The 19,859-nt window shown below is 39.0% G+C and overlaps 1 protein-coding gene across 1 annotated transcript; it reads left to right on the top strand.

The window, feature by feature from the left end:
- Positions 1-1,662: 1,662 nt before the first annotated feature.
- slc9a3.2 (solute carrier family 9 member A3, tandem duplicate 2) lies at positions 1,663-19,229 on the top strand. The gene is made up of 16 exons (XM_028596848.1): positions 1,663-1,873; positions 10,196-10,501; positions 11,072-11,232; positions 11,942-12,020; positions 12,194-12,371; positions 12,486-12,706; positions 12,809-13,011; positions 13,132-13,221; positions 13,302-13,372; positions 13,861-13,990; positions 14,121-14,257; positions 14,633-14,756; positions 15,246-15,419; positions 16,958-17,012; positions 17,136-17,216; positions 18,952-19,229. Exons 1-16 carry the CDS (start codon positions 1,663-1,665, stop codon positions 19,227-19,229), a joined length of 2,499 nt encoding a protein of 832 aa, XP_028452649.1.
- Positions 19,230-19,859: the final 630 nt, after the last annotated feature.

The raw sequence follows: 19,859 nt of genomic DNA, 5'->3' as shown, positions 1-19,859 counted from the left end.
TACAGTCTTTAGTCTTATACAATTATACGGTATAGGACATTATTGTATTAGTTTAATTTGTAATGTTTAGGTATATAGATCTATAAAAAGACATGTTTATGTTGAAATAAATATACCTACACAAGTAGTTATGTATCTCGTTGTACGTTTGCCCTCTTATGGACATAATGTGCAAAAATAGATATACCAATAGTTCGAATAACAAGTAGCAGGTAGAGACACAGGGCAAAAACTAGTGCTCAAATGGGTTCATTTCAAATGTCAGAGAGTTGAAGAGGTAAAGTAAGCCAGTACCTCACAAAGAAAAAGGGCAATATTAGGAAAAAGTCAGAAAAAGATATGTGTAAGATTTAAAAGGTCCGTTGGTTTAGTATCAGGGTTGGAGAGCAAGCAGCAGGGGAAGGACCCAAATGCAGACGAGGACAGGCAGACTGGTACAGTTCAATCATTTGTCAAGAAACAAGGCTTACAGTCTATGGTCCAGATGCAGACAGGCTAACAGGTAACAAAAACTCCAAAAATTAAAGCAACAATGATGAACCGACAAGGGGACAAAGACACAAGGGCGATTGAATGGAACCATAGACTGTATAAAACAGGGTGGAACAAATCAGGGTAAATCCTAAATTGTATCTGTTCGACTGGTTGACGTTGTTAGGCATGAGGAGTGGGGATTGGTCAGGGTAAGACAATCAGAGGCAGAATAAGACACGTGCTACGAGGCACGTTCTTTGACGTCGACACTTGACGTCCAAAATTGATTATTTTGCCATATTAAATATTTAAAATCCAAAGATATTTGATTTACATTCACAGAAGTAAAAAAAAAAGCATAACATTTTCACAAGTGAGAAGTTGGAATTAGGGAAAGTTTGGCATTTTTGCTAGAAAAAAATAGTTCAAGAGATATTTCGATGATTTAAATCCAGCTCTGTTTCATGGCAGTGTGTGCAGATGAATGGTGTGTCGTTTCCCTCCGTGGCCGCAGCGCACAGAACTCCCAGCTGAGCAGAGCAGCCGAGTTCTGCTCAAAACCCACGTGAGGGCTCAAAATGCTTCACGGAGGTCCTCAGAGATCCCCCGGAGCTTGGCAGACATTGGCTGCTTTGAGCTCCGTGCACATGGCGTCACGGAGGGAAACCAAACAATAAGAAAATAAGATCTAGGATGTAAAACAAAACTAACTATTTTTGAAAATGTTGAAACATACCACCTACTTCAACTAAGCTCTTACTTAAATGTTTGCTTCTAAAAGTATTCAAATAAGGAATAGCCATTCATAGCCAATAGAGAAAAGATCAAATCAAATGTTCCTTTGAGGAAAGTGGCCAAACTAGCTGGTCTGGGTTGAGAGTGGGAGGAGAAAGACGAACATTAGAATGGGCTGACCTTCAGCGGCTGTTAAAAGCTGTATCCTGACAGAGAGGAGAGAGCAGAGAGGGGGCCACAATGCTCAGGCCAAAGATGTGGACATAGGTAAGAACAACGTGAAACTGACCTGAGAAGGAAGGAGGAGACACAGGAGAGGAATGAAATGACTCATAATCTGAGGTTGACCTGCAGCACTTGATTCAACAGTCTAAATAACTTTTGCAGTAAGAGTTTGTGGAGCAGTTTTCCCCAAACATGGCAGCTACATGGCAATTCGCACTTTTTATCTGCATGTTGCTGATGGAGTCCAGTGGCCAGACTCCAGTCAGTGATGTCACTACAATGACCATCACAAATTTAAGCAACAGGACCGAGGTGGCTCCTGGAAATAACAGTACTCAAGGAAGCAACTCTCTGGCTGTTGTGAGCTGGAGGTGGGAACATGTCTCCACCCCGTACCTGGTGGCCCTGTGGGTCCTGGTCAGCTGGCTCTGCAAATTCAGTAAGTCAGTTATTTTAATAATAAATATGATTTAGTTGAGCATGTATTTTGATAAAGTCGTGGTGACTTATTTAGAGGTTGCATTAGATTATGATTAGGGCTTTTTGACAGTGATTAGAGTGCAGAATTTACACTTCCAAGTTAAAGGGGGTTGATAGAGATGTGGAAGAAGTACTTATATCCTTTAGTAAAAGTACTAACATCACAGTGTACTCCATTACAAGTAAAATTCCTGCATTTATAGTTTCACTATTGCAACGACAGCAAAAAAATCCTTTTAGTCTAATAATAGTATACATATTATGTTATTGGCTTATTATTAATGATCTATTAACATGTAAGCATTTTAATATTGTAGCAGGTTGAGGTAGAGCTAATCTTAATTACTTTTGAGTAGCTTAATCTCTAAAATGCATCCTATTTTGAAAGCTGATCACACACTTAGCTGCCCATTTTTTAGACACACTCTGCGGCTGTGGCTCAGTTTAGAGCAGTTGCCTGCCAATCGGAAGGTTGGTGGTTCGATCCCTGGCCATGCAGTCCCATGTCTAAGCCTCCTTGGGCAAGACACTGAACCCCAAATTGCTCCTGATGCTGCGCCATCAGAGTGTAAATGTGTGTGAATGTTTACCTGTTGAGCAGGTGGCTCATATCAATGTCGGTAGATTATTTCCCCCTGAAAAGTAAAGTAGTAGTATGACGTAATATAAAGTGGAAATACTTAAAGTACCGGGAGAGACTACAGAGATGCCAGGGGTGTTCATCTCACAGTTGTACATGAAGAAATGTATGTGTATAAAATGTTCTATTACGGTATATGTAATTGTATATAGTGATAGGCAGATACTGTATGAGTTGATATAGTAACCTTTATGGAAATTCAAATAACAAACCATCAATGGATAAAATCGATGACAAACGGAAGAGATTGGAGAGCTTCTTGGAAATTCTATTAGTGATTACAAAAAAAAGGCGGTGCTCTTCTTCAAGGAAGAAGCCAAAACACTCGTCTTTTAGGAAAAATATATATACAATGCCTTTAATGCATCTGGCACATTCTAAGATAGATAAAAACTTCAACGAGTTTCGGCGTAAAAGACATGTGCCTTGGCTTCTTCCTTGATGTCTATTGGCTAAAATAACCACATGTATCGCCCAACCTCATTCCAAGTTTCAGGGTTTGTCTGTAAAATATGTATCAATTCATGGTATTGTCAGACGTTTTAAAAAAAAAAAATTTAAATTATTTTTTGGGGCTTTTCCGCCTTTAATTTTTGACAGGACATGCAAACGCTTTAAATGGTTGTGGACAAAATCCACTTCTGAAAAAATTAATTTTAGATAAATGGCGGCCTAAAGAAAGCTTGACCTCTGTTACGTAATGTATATATCTCACCAGATTAAGCCGGAGTACTTGTCTTGTCCTAGAACATGGTAAATAGCAATTCATGTATACACAACAGACCCAAATGAGTTGCGGCACTATGGACAATGTAAATGTTAATGCATTTGTGTGTGTGTGTGTGTGTGTGTGTGTGTGTGTGTGTGCATGTGTTTGTGTAGGCTACAACTCCACTGACATAAATATGGGACTGTGGTTGTCCGTAGATTATCCAGAAAATGACTGATGTTGATAACCAAACAATGAAATAGGACACAACTAACTAACTTTTTTTTGTGTGTTTTTCTTGTTGTTTTTTTACAGTAGATATAGCGTGTGAGAGATGTTTTGGCAGCTTTAGTGTTAATCTGTGCTGCCTTTGGCTGAAAAGGTTACAGTCCTGTTTTTACTAACAGTAACTTGCACAAGACATTATAAGTGATAACAAAATAATATGTTTAGTTTTAGTAGATGTTTCTGCAGCTACTGACATTTGTCTTTAAATTTTTTGTGAAAAGAAATGATTCCAAATTTTGCAAGTTCGAGAGGTTAGACACTTAAAATTTGACTTAAGATAGTTTAAATATGTTCTAAAACAAAAAAATCCCCCCCAAAAAACTGATATCCCCACTGTAACCTGAGGAACACTAATCCTCAAGTGCAACAAGCTCCAGCACAAAGCCCAGTCGCTTATCTCTTTTCCTTGTCTCTTTCTCCATGAAATGAAGCTGCCTTCAAATGAGGTTGGAAATGTCAAATCTGTAAACCATCTGACGAAAAAAAAAATGATTGTGAAATATCTACTTGTGTTATATTGGGAGATTAAAGAACACAACAGGACGTCACACAAATTAACCGTTTGGTGACACTGCACAACCTTGCGGAAATCACCAGATCGCTTGCTTTGGTCTGAATGCACCCCAAGTCTGCTATTTCATAAAGGGATTAAACTTTTCGGGATACAAAGAAAATAAAACTAAATGTTTTGCAGTGGGGAAACCATTAGCATGCACTTACATTTACACACTTGTATTTCAAGAAGAACTGATGTAATATACTGTAACTTGATCCACATGTGTTACACTGAAGTGTTTGCTGGGTCACAAATTACTCATTTTATTGAGCAAAAACAATATTTTTATCACAGCAGCCTGACAAACACTAATCCTTAACTGTAATGTACCTCCCAGTCTGAAAACAACCTCTATGTGACTTCTTTTTCACCACAAAGTTGACCTCTCATAAAAGTGTGCACAGAGCTGTGTCCACTTTAGAATGATTCAAATGTTTAAGAGGCCAGCCACTGTTCAGCAATATGTATTAGGTCATTAGTTAATAAGGCTGAAAAGGGCATTTCATGCTTGACTGTGCAGACTGTGCAGCTAAATGTTCTTATAAGGATGATTTACAGCATTTAGAGCACATCAGAAACTAGTTGTGGAATGTAACTAATTTACTCAAGCACTATTCTTAAGTACAAATACGAGGTACTTGTACTTGCACTTCTAATCCACTACATCTTATATATTGTACTTTTTAATCCACGCCATTTTCATGACAGTTTTAGTTACTCTTCAAATAACAATATGTCATTCCTTTCCTGTAACATGTAAACCATGGATCTCCAGATGTGTTGATTTTGAATGATGTGATCAACTGAAGGATGAAGTGTTTATTTAAATGTTGAGATAACTCACCTACTTCTTAAGATAAATTAACTGTTTAAAAAGCCTCTTGGATCAGTTGTCACAAAAACAGGGCTGTTTTTCTGACAACATGAAAAGTTGACTTTTTAGACACTTTTCAGGACAGCGACACAAACAAACATATGGAATATGATGCATTGCTGTAGATTAAACTACCCAACAGTATATAAAGGAGTTCAAATTAGCAGAACCTTAAACATCTACAGCAGTAAAATGCAACACACACATTAATACATCAGTAATACTAACCCCAAAACATCAGATATAATAGTATAACACTGAGAGGGAACATTTTACAGCACAATGAATACTTTAAGCTGAATACTTACATAGTTTTACTTAAGTACAGTAAGGTTTTGAATACATTACTTTAACTAAGTAAATGGAATAAATAAGTAATATTTTTGTGTCTTATGAGAGACATACTGGCACACACCTGTGCGTGCAACACATTGCATGTGCGTAAGAGCTTACATGTATCAAATCTTCAAAGCAGTTCATCTTACCAATGAGGCTATTGTCCCCTGTACTATTCCCACAGGCTGGGACACTTGGCTTAAAACTAGGGTGAATTAAAATGTCCGGTTTTCACTGTTTTTCATGGGACCATTAAGCGTGTACTTAAATTGACTGGCACTTTGCTCAACACAATACTACGGTAGGCTACTTTGTTGTGTGACGTAATTCCCGAGAGGCTGCCTTGTGACGCGCACATACACAGGGACCAGGGCAGACAGACAGGGACCAGGGCAGACAGACAGGGACCAGGGCAGACAGACAGGGACCAGGGCAGACAGCGGAGCAGCATTACACACAAAATGCCGAAGCGTTTCCTGCTAAAGATTTCCCACCGTGGTCAGAAAACACAGGGGAGACACTTTGTTTCTCTCACTATGACTCTAGAGTCGGTAGGACTCGCTCGCTGTCACTCTCACTTCTCCCCCGCTCTATATCACCCACTCCCCACACACACACACACACACACACACACACACACACACACACACACACACACACACGCCGTCTCGACGCACACACTAGCGCACAAGTATAAACATCAGGCCACTTACAACCATAAACCAAGACTAGTGCAGCTTCACAGTTGAACTGCAAAAAAAATGTCCCACATACCGTCCCGGTCGGGACCGGACAAGTGGGAGGCGGAGTGCACCGTGTGCAAAGCTGGCACATATGTTTCAGTGTCTTTATTATTTATCTTATTACATTGAAAAGGTATTAAGAGATATTTTGTTGAAGCTGGATTTTCTAACACAAAAGAGGTCATATTTAGAACATTATTTCATATTATTTATTTATTTTAAAAGAAAACATGTTGTTACAGATTTGATTTTATTACAGAAGTTATTTTTGCACAATTGAGGCATAATAAAGATTGTTCATTAACCTCTGAGAATCACCACTGTCTGGATTTGTCTTTTTTGGAAATCAAAATATGGTCACCCTACTTAAAACAGTCGGTCATCATTATACAACAAGTTCAGTGAATCAATGCTTAGAGTATGTACTTGAAAGTAGTCTACTGTAAGAAGACTAATCTATCGTTGCTTTGGAGAGATAAGTTAAGTGGTAATTTTAAGGATAAAGCTGCCGATATTTTATATTCTTTCTTCTTAAAGTCAACAAATCTCACAAAAACACCAAAACCAACAATGTGTTACTCTGCCTATTAATACTTTCCAACTTTATACTGTGTGTGGAACTCCCAAGCCTATTGCTTAATAATGGCTCACAAATATACAGTTTCATTTTGTAAAGAGGCTCAGTATTTTTCCTACATAGATGGGCACTGTGGTTTTCAGTAATTTTACTCAAAGAGGCGTACACAGTGTATTTTTGGGGGACTATTTTTAGCTGTGGATATTGCCCAGTTCAACGGTTTGGATCACTGTTTTTTTTATTTTTATTTACATTACATCACATTACATGCCATTTAGCCGCTTTTATCCGAAGTGACTTACAGTTGCTATATACTGTATTTATTAGAGGTCGCACACCTCTGTAGCAACTAGGGGTTAAGTGTCTTGCTCAAGGACACATTGGTTGATGTATCGCAGTGGGAATCGAACCCAGAACCCCCACACTCAAGATATGTGTCATATCCACTGTGCCATCACCACCCCAGTTTACAGTTTACATTGTTGTATGGACAACAATGGAGCTCCTGGACTTATCCTTTAAAAATCAGTATTATAAAGTAAATGTCAAACGTTTCAGGCCAAAACAAAGGAATAAGCTTATGAAGTGAATCATAGCTCCATTATATCATAGTAGAAGTTTATTTTGGGAGGGTGAGAGGACAGCTTTGTCATCTCTCTCCTACGTCAAAGGACTGGGAGTCTTTAACCGAGATTGAGTAACGTCATTGTCAATCATTACTAAGCACAAAGCTGTCCTACGAAGCCAGTGGAAATGTTACCAAACGCACACAGGTATTCATTCAACATCAAATGACCTCTGCTCCATCGCTCACTTCCTCACTCCCAGACACACACAAACTTGAGTTGATGCGTTTAGAGACCGGAAAAAACGCAAACAAAGTAGTGACTGATAGATGTTTCAAACGTGACTGAATAACTGGAGACCTTTCTTGGACATCCGGTACTCCCCCTACCTATAATCACACGCACGCCCACACGCCCACACACACACACACACACACACACACACACACACACACACACACACACACACACGCCCACACGCCCACACGTGCACACACACACACACACACACACACACACACACACACACACACACACACACACACGCCCGTGCACACACACACACACACACACACACACACACACACACACACACACACACACACACACACACACACACACACACACACACACATAACCTTGTCATAGAGGAGACACTGTACATATAAAAGGCTGAGTCCAGGGTTCTGCACACTTCTGAATTCACTGCACCGCTGCTGACCACAGACTGCCGGAGGACACAAAGTCACAGGCTGAGATAGAAAGATGGAGCATTAGAGGGAAAGAGAAGAGAAAAGATAGAAAGTGATATTAAACAAAAGACAGAGAAAGCACATACCTACAAAAAGAAAAGGAGGGATAAGAGGTGTGACACACTGCCCGGCAGTTTGGTCCGGTCTTGGTACAAACAGTTCACCTGCTTGACTATCTGAGATAAAAGGACTTTTTTTTCACTACATTTTTAAATCAATTTGATCGAATGCAACGCTGCAGATATGTACACCTTTGGCTGCTGGGGTCAGTGTTACCGATCTGCCTTATCTCAGGGGTCACAAGCGTGAACGGGGACCGGGACGTGGCGCTACTGCATCAAGAGTCCCATCTGAAGCTGCTGTCTGAGTTCAAATCGAACTTGAATCAGACTGAACAAGACAATGGCTCCAGGGTCATCACAGGAATATCCATCGTGACCTTTAAGTGGAATCATGTAAAGACCCCTTACCTAGTTGCATTATGGATATTGGTGGCTGTTTTGGCTAAATTGGGTATGTAACAAACATTTTACGAAATGAAATGTCCTACAAAAGTGTTTTTTTTATGATGTAAACTGATAGATATGGACTACCAGCCACCCATTACTACTATCTCAACTTGAAAAAAGAAGTTAAGAAAATAGCAAAGCACCAGCCAATTAGAGTTACGTCATGCATAATTTGGATATATTAGATAAGAGATAAGATAAGATAATGTTGAGCTATTTTTAACCCGCCTAATGTCAAATAATTACAATGTTATCATCTTGATACACACTTTGGAAGATCTTCCACATGTTGGCAAATGCATGAATTATTCATATTATCTCGTTCTGAAAAAATGTTGTTACATTTTAAAACGAAAATGTGTCTCGAGAAAGAAGGGAATATTCATTTGAACTTGTATTTTAAAGCCCCTGAACATTTTCTAAATAAATGTAAAAGTTTCTCACAACTCACAAGAGCTAGAACAAAAACACAAATAAATAACCAAAACTATTCTAAGTTTGACTGAAAATGATATGTTCATCTGGGACCCTAACATTTTAACTTTTACAAGAAGGGAGCCAATACACATATAAAAATAAGAGAAGGAGAAAGAAACCACACCGCCCTACTAGCATTTAGATCAGATCATCATTCCATCACTTGTTTTTTCGTTATGCTTCAGGAAACCTTTCCAAAACTTATCAAGTTTGTTTTTTTGTGAAATAGCCCGGACCCCATTAATAATTCAAATTAATAATAAGAAGCTGGTTAAGAAAAAAGTTTTTTTTCAGGGACTTAAACGGTGCCAATACTTACATTCTGGGAAAGGGAGACATTTTTATTATCTATTTGTTCTTTTTAAATTGCATATGGCTCTCATATTGTAACAAACAGAGCCCCTTCTGGCGTCAGTGAACACTAGTCTGTGTTATCATGATAGCATGATGTTCCTGAGAACAGGACAGTTTATACAGTTTCTATGCATGTTTGTACTGGATTAGAAATTCCACAGATTGTCACAAGTTTTTGACCTTTTATAATCACTTCATCGTTTAATGTTTGATGCATCATATTTACAGGTTGCACTGATCTTCTACCTGCTCTTTTAGCTTCCTTTGGGTTCCACTCTCATGCACAAATATAAACACAGCATTGAAATGTAACAGACCTTCATCAAAAATTTCTCAACTTATTCTTTAACTACTTTTAAATAGAGCATATTGTTACAACTAATCTTTAGCCCTGTGGGCTAGAAAGAGAAATCAACATTTTGAAATGGGTCTATTCTTATGGTTCAGTAGGTTTGATTATTAAATATGTAACTTTATACTTTGTCAGGCCATTAAATCGACCTTAAGAAAAGGCTTTAGTTACACAGAGAGATTTATAACCCTTCATATGCACCACCATGCTGGTTAATCATATGCCAAGAACAAAAAGTGGCACTTTCTCAGTTGATCATTTGTAAATTTTGCAACCTCACTGAGTTTTAGTTTCATGGTTTAGGTATGATGCATTTTAAACTTTGTCAGTCAAATCTGAATATGTAAGAATCTAAGATTCAGTCTTCTTACTGCTTATTATGAAACTACACTTGCTTGTGTGGGATCCCACTAGATAAAGTTTCACATTATATTTTCTTTGTTTCTGATACATTTTTAAAGAAAAAAACTTCTCTTCTCTTCTCTTCTCTTCTCTTCTCTTCTCTTCTCTTCTCTTCTCTTCTCTTCTCTTCTCTCCTCTCCTCTCAGTCATCGAGTCCTTTCCTTCCTTTGTGACTAATGTGATCCCAGAGAGTGCCTTGCTCATTGCCTTCGGCTGGATTCTGGGTGGGATCATTTGGGCTGCAGACCTTCAGCAGACCTTCTCGCTGACCCCAGTAGTCTTCTTTTACTTCCTGTTGCCCCAAATCATCCTGGACGCGGGCTACTCCATGCCAAACAAGCTCTTCTTTACCAACTTGGGGGGCATCCTGCTCTACGCCATCTTGGGGACCGTCTGGTGTGCTGCCACCCTGGGGCTGTCGCTGTGGGGGTGTCAGGCGGGAGGAGCCATGGGTAAGAGACTTTCACTTTAGCAGGCTGCCTGCTGCTTTGTCACTCTCATTATTGTGTTAACTTATGTTTGTTGTTTATTTCTGTAGTTTATTTCAATAAGGGCTGTACGGAATGAAATAAATGTCCACTAGGACTGTGACGGGAGACTACAGTTTGAACTGTGTGAGGTGTGGGTCAGTGTCAGGCACTAAAAAAACATTGTACTAGGGTTGGAAATACTTTTATCTGATGAGAAGGATTGGAGGTCTGAGATGGAATTATAGCTATTACCATGAATGGTATTTGATGCATTTGTATCACATTTCATGGCAATCCATCCAATAGTTGTGTTACAGTCTGGACCAAAGCAGTGGATTGTCAAACCTGCTTTGCCATCCATAAATGGTAGGCCTATGGCAAAAAACATAAAATTAAAAGAGAGCCAGGATTTATTCAGAAGGATCTGTCGTTTGGATTTTTAGTCAACTAGTGGATTGTAGGGTGATTAAAGGGCCGCTTTTCTTACAGCTTCTTTCAAACTAAATAAAAGCCAAATTCAGTGTATATTTTGGCCCGTGTGCTGTGCTGTAGGTGCTTTGGACATCGGTCTGCTGCAGTATCTTCTCTTCGGCAGTCTGATTGCTGCTGTGGACCCTGTAGCCGTCCTCGCTGTGTTTGAGCAAGTCCACGTCAATGAGGTCCTCTTCATCATGGTGTTTGGAGAGTCGCTGCTCAACGACGGTGTGACAGTGGTTCGTATGCTACAATGTTGTTTTTTTTACCTGAGAAGCAGAACAGTTTGCCGAGATATCCATCATTTCCACACTTCTAAGACATAAAGCATAAAGAATACAAACACTGTGCACTTCAGAGTGAGGACCTTTACCCTGACTGAGGTCTTGTCATCTTGCCTGAACTTTATCTCTCACTGGTCAATCAAAGTGCTCCTTGAGGATGTTGATCTAATGAGAAATAGAACTTGTATGTGTTATAAATCATGAAATTCCGTGATGAGTGAAGGAGAAATAAGGAGCTACTTTCAACTTTTCACACCTTTCTAATGACATCTGACATCTCTGAGGCGTATTGAAAAAAAGAAAAAAAAAGCATTGCACTGTTATATAATTATGTGAGGATAATAATTCTCCCCCAAGTATTTAACTTCTGGGAGTGAAAGAAACACTTTTAAACAAATATGTTCAAACCATGTGGAGTTCAATTAAAAAACAAGATATTCAAGTACAAGTATCTAGTACAGCCTCATATTCCATACACATTGGCATTACAGACCCAAAACACAGGAAAATTGAAGAACCCTTGTGATGCATCTAAAGACAATATAGGAGCTGCAGATTATATAAGAAGAAAGCATTTGAAATTAACAAATGTAGATCTGTGATATCCATTTTTAACCTTATTCTACCAAAAGATAGAAAATTTACTTTCTTCTTCTTCTCTTAGGTGCTCTTCAATGTATTTGATGCGTTTGTGAAACTGGGAGGACCCGGAATAAATGCTGTGGAGATCATTAAAGGGATAAGTAAGGAGTAAAATGTATTTACACATTAATAGGAAAGAATGTAACTTGTGGTGTAGGTGGTACTGCCTGGGTCCATAGACGCTATCAGGGTTTGGTTTTAGAGATGCTATATGTATGCAGACATGTTTACAAGTTATACTGGATAACATGTTTTGTCATCTCGCTCTTTCCAGTTTCCTTCTTTATAGTGGCGTTCGGTGGTTCCCTCGTGGGCTTAGCATTCGGGCTGCTGGTCGCTTTACTTAGTAAATACACTAAAAACATCCAGATCATTGAGCCAGGCTTTATCTTCGTCTTGGGATACCTCTCCTACCTGACAGCTGATATGCTCTCCCTGTCTGCCATCCTTTCGTGAGTTCTCGATGAAAAACAACTCATTTGTTTTATCTGTACATAGAAAGATTAATAGAAGGAGGCATAAAACCATAAACATGTTTAGTTATTTCTGTGCTTTTTGTTCTGTAGGGTCACCTTCTGTGGTGTTAGCAGCCAGAAGTACCTCAATTCAAACATGGCTGAGAGCTCTGTCAACACAGTCAGATATGTCATGAAGGTTTTTGCAAATGGATCAGAAACCATCATTTTTGTGTTCCTCGGCATCTCGGCCATTGATAAGACAATCTGGGTGTGGAACACAGGCTTCATCCTACTCACGCTCTTCTTCATCCTTGTGTACAGATTCATTGGTGAGATTTATGTCTTTTGCTGTTGGTTTTGAGTGCAAACAGCCCACTATCTGATGTCAGAGGTCACAAAATATAATGTGTTTGTGTGCATGTGTACTACAGGTACCTTTGTCCAAACCTGGTGGCTTAACCAGTACAGGCTGGTCCCTATTGCGTTCATAGATCAGCTGATTATGAGCTACGGTGGCCTGCGAGGGGCTGTCGCATATGGCCTGGCTACGATGCTGGATGACCAGAGAATAAAGGAGAAGAAGCTGATGATCGGCACTACTCTCATTGTTGTGTACTTCACTGTCATTCTTCAGGTAACCACTTTTCTGTCTTTGTATTTAACCAATTGAAACTACAATATTGGTATTTTTTTTTTCTGTAACTTTCTCACACAAAAGGCATTACAGCTAACTATGAATTTCCTTCTGTTGCAGGGAATAACGATGAAACCTTTTGTCACGTGGCTTAAAGTAAAGAGATCTGCAGTGGCGGAGGTCACACTCATAGAAAAAGTGCAGAACAAGGTAGAGCTAAAAAAAACAAAAAACAATATGTACAAGGGTGCAGTCCAACTACTACAGAATCTCTGTTCTTGTTTTATTAGGTGTTTGAACACTCGCTTGTTGCCATAGAAGATATATCTGGACAAATAGGAGATAACTACCTGAGGGGCAAGTATGTAAAGACATCTTTAAAACCAGACCCTTTTTAGGGGGGCTCAACCCCCCTACATTTCATCTCAGTCCCCCTAAAAATTATAATAATTAAAAAAAATCAATTTTAGTGCTTCAAGTTAGAGTTTGTGAAGGAAAGTTTTAGTTTTTATTTATTTATTGTTTAAACCTCATTATCATTTCATTTGATTCTGGTGGTCCATGAAGGGACGAAGGGACTTTCGTAGTTTTTTCATATGTTTAATATTTTGCATGTATCCTCTGTTATAATAATAAATACATATATTCATTGCTAAAAAACAGTGAAATTACTGATTTAGCAGGGGGGGGTTTAACACTTTTGCAAGGCACTGTATCCGTGTCACATTCTCATTAGGGGCTGAGCCCCCCTAAAGGTCTGATCCTAGAATTGCCCCTGTTTAAAACCATTTAAGTAGTACCAATGAAACGGCTTTGAATGAAACTACAATCTCTTCTTTCACTATGAAGGTGGAAAATATTTGAGCAGAAGTGGATGTCAAGGTTTTTGTTGACGTCGGAGGCGAGGAATAAACAGGACTACATTTTCAACGTCTTCCATCAGCTGAACCTCAAGGATGCCGTGGGTTACGTGGATGAGGTGAGGGCCTAATGTTGCATAAGTATATTCAAGTGTGTTTTTTTCAAGTATACATTAAAGGACCAGACATGAGATTCAGCACTGGTCAGTGACAGTTGGTAAAGGAAGTCCTCTGGTCTTGATGTTGTAGGGTGAACGTAGAGGCTCTTTGGAGTTTGTCCGCAATGAATCTGCTTTCATCGACTTCAAGAAGAAGTTTGGTGACGAATTCTCAGAGGTCATGCCTGACATCATGGCTGCTGCGTCAGATGATCCTGATGCTATGAGGTGAGCAAACATTTTTACCTGATTCACGCCACAATCACAGGAGAAGGTAGTCTGTAAATAGAAGAAAAAACTTCTTTTTTTCTATAAATATGAATTTGAAGATTGACATTTTTAAGATACCAAAGATGCATTAAGTACTTACAAGTTGAAAATCAGGGTTGATCTACAATTGTCCTTGATTAAATTTACTTCCATTAGATCTGCTCAGACACCGCCCTCTGGTGACCACAAGCAACCAAACTAGAAGAAATTATCTTGCTCTGACCATCTAGCTCCAATTCTCCACCATATTTTGTATGATAAGCCTAAATTAATGCTGTACTCTGAGTGTGTTAAATACATGAAGTAACTGACAGTATTTTGTTCCTGCTGTAGAAGAGACCCTGTGTCATCAGTGAGCCTGCAAATGCATGAGAAGACCATGCAGGGTACGAGAGAAACAGAGGACATCAACGCTCATCACCTGCTGCAACAGCATCTGTACAAGGGCAGGAAACAGGTAAGCATTTTCAGTAACATCACTATACACACTACATTCATAACACTGCATTGCATTTCCATATAGGTTAATGACTCACGAGCGATATAAAAAAAGAGAATGGTCAACGCTGATGCAGCAGAGGCCAAGATATCCAGGTTTTCAGTCCCTACAACCTCCAGAAATGCTGTAGCCTACATTTCCCACCATGCAACACAATAGCTTCATGCAACCTGCCTCCTAAATATCCGCTTCTTTCAAACACTGCACGCCAGTTTGTCACAATCAGGGTTATTTTGTAACTTTAGAAGCCACATAGGACATTATACAACTGTAAAAGTGTCCCATTAAAAACAATGTCTGAAACTTATGACAAACTCTCTGGATGAGTAACAATTTAAGTAACAAGTTACTGTCTTCTTGTCCTCTCTGTCTTATCAAAAATCTGCTGTCAAATTCTCATACTGAGTTTTTTTTAAATTTTTTTGTCTCCTGTTTTCTGGTGAATAGCACTTGCACAGGTACAGCCGGAACCATATCGATATCAACACAGATGATAATGAGGTGCAGGAGATCTTCCAGAGGACCATGAGAAACCGTTTGGAGTCCTTTAAGTCTGCAAAGATGGGCCTTGCTCCAGCAAAGACAATAACCAAGCACACAAAGAAAGACCAGCAACAGAAGGTCATTTTCATTTACAGTATAGAATACATGGGGTATTATACAATAGCCATAATGGCTGGGTATTAAACCTCAAAACCTTTTTTGGTAGCAATCAAAATGTGGTCATAGCACTAATATCAAAAACATATTTTCTGTTCAGATAGTACCTGATTTACAGTTTTTTTCGATTGCTAAACGACAGTGGGCACAACTGGAGTCACATGTGCAAAACTCAAACTACAGTCTGCACTACCTACAGTCACCTGAGCTAAACAGTTCACATCACCTGCAAAACTCATTCAAAGCAACACAACTCTTAACACACGTCTCAAACAGTATGCACAGGCCTCACTGAGATAACACACACCGTCACTCAGAACACACTGAGGGTAAAAACACTAACATCAAACACCAAGACAGAAATTACTAACTTTCTCATCTTTACAGTTTGAACAATTTGAGTGACTTGACACTACTCAACAGTTTATTTAAGGAAAAAATATAGATTGTATAGCATACCAATTTTTACATAAGGTAAACAAGAAGGAATGAAAATCAGCAGTTTTCTTCAATAAAGTATTTTGTCTCTAGTAATTTATGGAATTACTGGGGAAAAAAAAAACTAAAAGGTACATAGCAGTACCAACAAATAGAGTGACTAATCCTGCCTCTCTCCAGCATCATGTGGCAGGTTTTCTTCATCACATTGGATGTCTGCGTCATCTCTAAATACAAATGAATGTGGTGTTTCTATTGCTTTCCCCTCCATTACTTTCTGAAAAACAGTAAGAACGCAGTTTTACTATTGTAAAGACATAGTGTTTTACACTTTTTTTTATGTGTACATAACCTCAGACATTTTACCTGGACATATTGGTATCTTTGCTCTTTTACCTGTTTCTCTCAAACAGTACAGTGTATTTGGTGTTTGTATACAAAAAAAGACTTTCTGAGCTTTCTCTGTTTAAATACCATATATGTTCACTAACTAGTCCAAAACAAGACACTTGCTTAGGCTTTTAACTAAAATTGCAATCAGCAGTGTTTGATAGGCACCAGACTGAAATCTATTCTGTTTTGAATGTGTGGTTTACAGTTTTGACAGCAGTGTGTTAGCATTTGAACAAAGTGCTGTAAATCTATAGTGTTGTGCACATTGTGGTTAAAGTCATGGGATAAGTGTGTAGAGTTTTGAAAACTGTGTTCAAGCAATGAAAAACGAACCAGAGTTTGGTCCACATGAACTGCTGCTGTGGAGACTGTAGTTAGAGTTTTGCACATGCGACAGTTGTGCCCACTGTCGTTTAGCAATCGAAAAAAAATGTAAATAAAAAGTTATCACAACATAGAGAATACAGTTTTTGCAGGAAAGTAAGGTAATAAAAAAGTATTATTATATATTTTGATATTGTACTTAAAATCAGCACTAGAAAAAATAATTGCAAAATAATACCCAGCCATAAGAGTCAAAACACGTGTACTACGGCTTTGCTTTTCACATTTTGTAACTTGGTTTAAGATGTAATTTACAAATAAAATAACTATTCTACTACCTGCAGATGCCAAATGGGAAATCAACGGACACAAGTAAAAACTACTATGCTAATAATGAAGGTTAGTATCAGCGTTTTAGTTTTTAAAACTATACATAAGCCCTGAATGGCCCAAGTGCTTAATGAAAACCCTTATTTTGAAAAACAATTTCTTATTTTTTTTTCTTAATTCTTCTTCTTCTAGGTTTTGAGTTCTCAGAGGGAGCCTCGGGCTTAGAGGCGTCAGGTGGTTCATTCCCCTTCAGGGTCAACTACAGAGCAGGAGGTAAAACGACTCAGTGGAAGAAGAACTACTCAGATCCTTTACTTGAGTAAAAGTACCAATACAACATTCTAGAAATACTTCATTACAATTAAAAGTCCTTTATTTACAATCCTCCTTAAGTACAAAAACATTATCAGAAATAGTATCGCAAAATAATCATTCTGGAGTAAAATGTCCCGTGACTGATTTATTATTTCATCTGACATTATTAGATTGTTAACACTGATGCATCAATGTGTAAGAAGTATTTTACAGTTGTGGCTGTTTGAGGTGGAGTTGGTTTTAACGGTAACACTTTATTTGAAGCGGTGTGTATAAGACTGACATGAAGATGTCATAACCATGACACGACACCTGTCATGAACTGAAGGAGTGTTTGTGAAAGTATATGACTGTTGTCATTAAGTGTCATTCAGTCAATTATGACACTTTTAATGCAAAGTTAGTGTTGCTTGAGATGTTTGCTATGAAAACTTGTCATTAAAGAAGACAACAATCTCTGTGTTATGACAACTTGACATTAACCTAGACATCATGTCATGGCAGGCCTAATTATCAAATTTAAAGAAACTGTGTCATGTCATGGTTATGATAGTGTCTTATGCACACCCCTTAAAATAAAATATTACCCTTTTAACTCCTTTATGTAGTGGTATACCAGCCGGGCTCCGTTCTCCTATGTACTTTTAATTTTCCTTCAGTACTCCGTCTGGGTTTGCGGTATATTCTTGGGTTTTCTCCAGCCAAATTTTTGGCGGTTCAATCAGCGAACAGAGGGAGTGGCTGAGAACGATGACGTTGAGGACGTGCGCTAGAAAGATGCCAGCGAAGCCATGCGATTGTTGCAACGCTGCCGAATATCCAGAAGTTAAAGCCCAAGCAACAACGTTTGCTGAGTTTTGCTGGTGGCCATGATGTTGTGGCCCTCCTCCCCACGGGGTTCGGGAAAAGTTTGATTTTCCATCTCCCTCACTCCGTTAGTAGTGAAGGACTTGGCTAAGGCTAACGCTAGCGATGCTAAGCCGACGTCACGACCAAACATTAGCGATTGGTTATGGCAGATCCAGAGTGGCTCTGGGCAGATCCAATAGTTTCAAACTTCAACAGAGTACCCGCCTTCAGGGAAGTTAACACTTGTCAACGGAGAGTGGCCAGACTCTCTGTACAAATTAAATGTACAGGAGTCTGGTAGGACCTTATATATGTCAATGGGTAGGACCAGGCTAGTGTTATGGTAGTTTGGTCCAGTGGATCCAAACCTAGAGGTCAGGCCCCTCGGAATGGCCAGATAAGAAGAAAAAAACATTGAATGTTTTTACCTTGTTGGGCCTCAAGAGTTATTTAAATGAACTGCTTAAAACTCAAGGCATCCATACTGTGACAATGGGCTCCAACTAGACACTGTTTTTAGTAAGGCACAAGCCAATGTTGGTAACCACTGGTTTAATCTTTAAAATGTATTATATTTAATGTAAAATCCTAATCAGAAAAATAACTAGTAACCAAAGCTGTCAGAGTAATGTAGAGTATAAAGTACAATATTTGCCTCTCAATTATAGTGGAGTAGAAGCGTAAAGTAGCAAAAAATGGAAATACTCAAAAAGTACAAACCTCACAATTTGACTGAAGTTCAGAACTTAAAGTAAATGTACTTAGTTACTTTCCACTACTAGTTGTTACTGTCTATAACTCCCAAATCCCGTCAGCACTAATTCCGTTTCTTTCTTACAACCAGCTGGAATTGAGAATCCAACCTTCATGCCAGACCAGGACCCCATGACACCGATGCAGATCCCTCCGTGGCAGGCGGAGGACGAGCCCGATGGCAGCAGAGTGATTTCTTCGCAGCGGGCCCAGGGGAGGCTGCCGTGGACGCCCACCAACCTGCGCCGCCTGGCCCCTCTACGCATCAGCAATCAGTCCACCGACTCCTTTGCACAGGCCGACACTCCTGCCTCGCAGGAGAAGGACAAGAAGTGGCCGCCTCCACCACCTCCTCCCTCTGACAAGTAGCAGCATCCCACCCCTTCTTCATCTCCCTTTAACCTGGCTGCCTAAAGACACAGAACATAACATCAGACTTTGCACACTCTACTCTCAAAATGTTGACTAGGGAAAGAATTGTTTTCCATGCCATTGCTTACCGGTAATCTTACTTCTGTGTCTCTAGACAAAACATTCCCAGTCTCACAACCTTTGTGCCCTTCTCTTCAGCTTCAGTTTGTTGCTCTTACTTGAGCAAAAGAGAGGCTGCACGTAAAGCCAGAGAGCCTGTATGTGCAGTAGCAAGTTATATTTATTCATATCAGTTATTTACTCCTCTGGCTCATAGTTCAAATCAGTCCCTATGAAGTATTTCATCCCTGAATGTTATGCAGGACCATTTTTCAAGAAAGTAAATAATTATGTATTGTGTTGTATATGAAGATGATAAATGTATTAGCTTTTCAGAGATTAGAGTGAGATGAAAATAATTGCAGTTCTATAATCTTAATATAACATTTTTGTGTGTTTCGTCATATGTTTCAGAACAGTTCTTACGGTCAAATATTAAACTTGATAATAAGACCACTGTAAAAATGTCACATCTATGAAAGACATATTTATTCACAAATGAAGTTTGTGTGGACATTTCCACCATCT

The sequence above is a fragment of the Perca flavescens genome, chromosome 14, assembly GCF_004354835.1.
Source record: "Perca flavescens isolate YP-PL-M2 chromosome 14, PFLA_1.0, whole genome shotgun sequence".
NCBI lineage: Eukaryota > Metazoa > Chordata > Actinopteri > Perciformes > Percidae > Perca > Perca flavescens.
The sequence above is the reverse complement of the archived record's forward strand: the minus strand, read 5'-3'. Positions and strand labels throughout refer to the sequence as shown.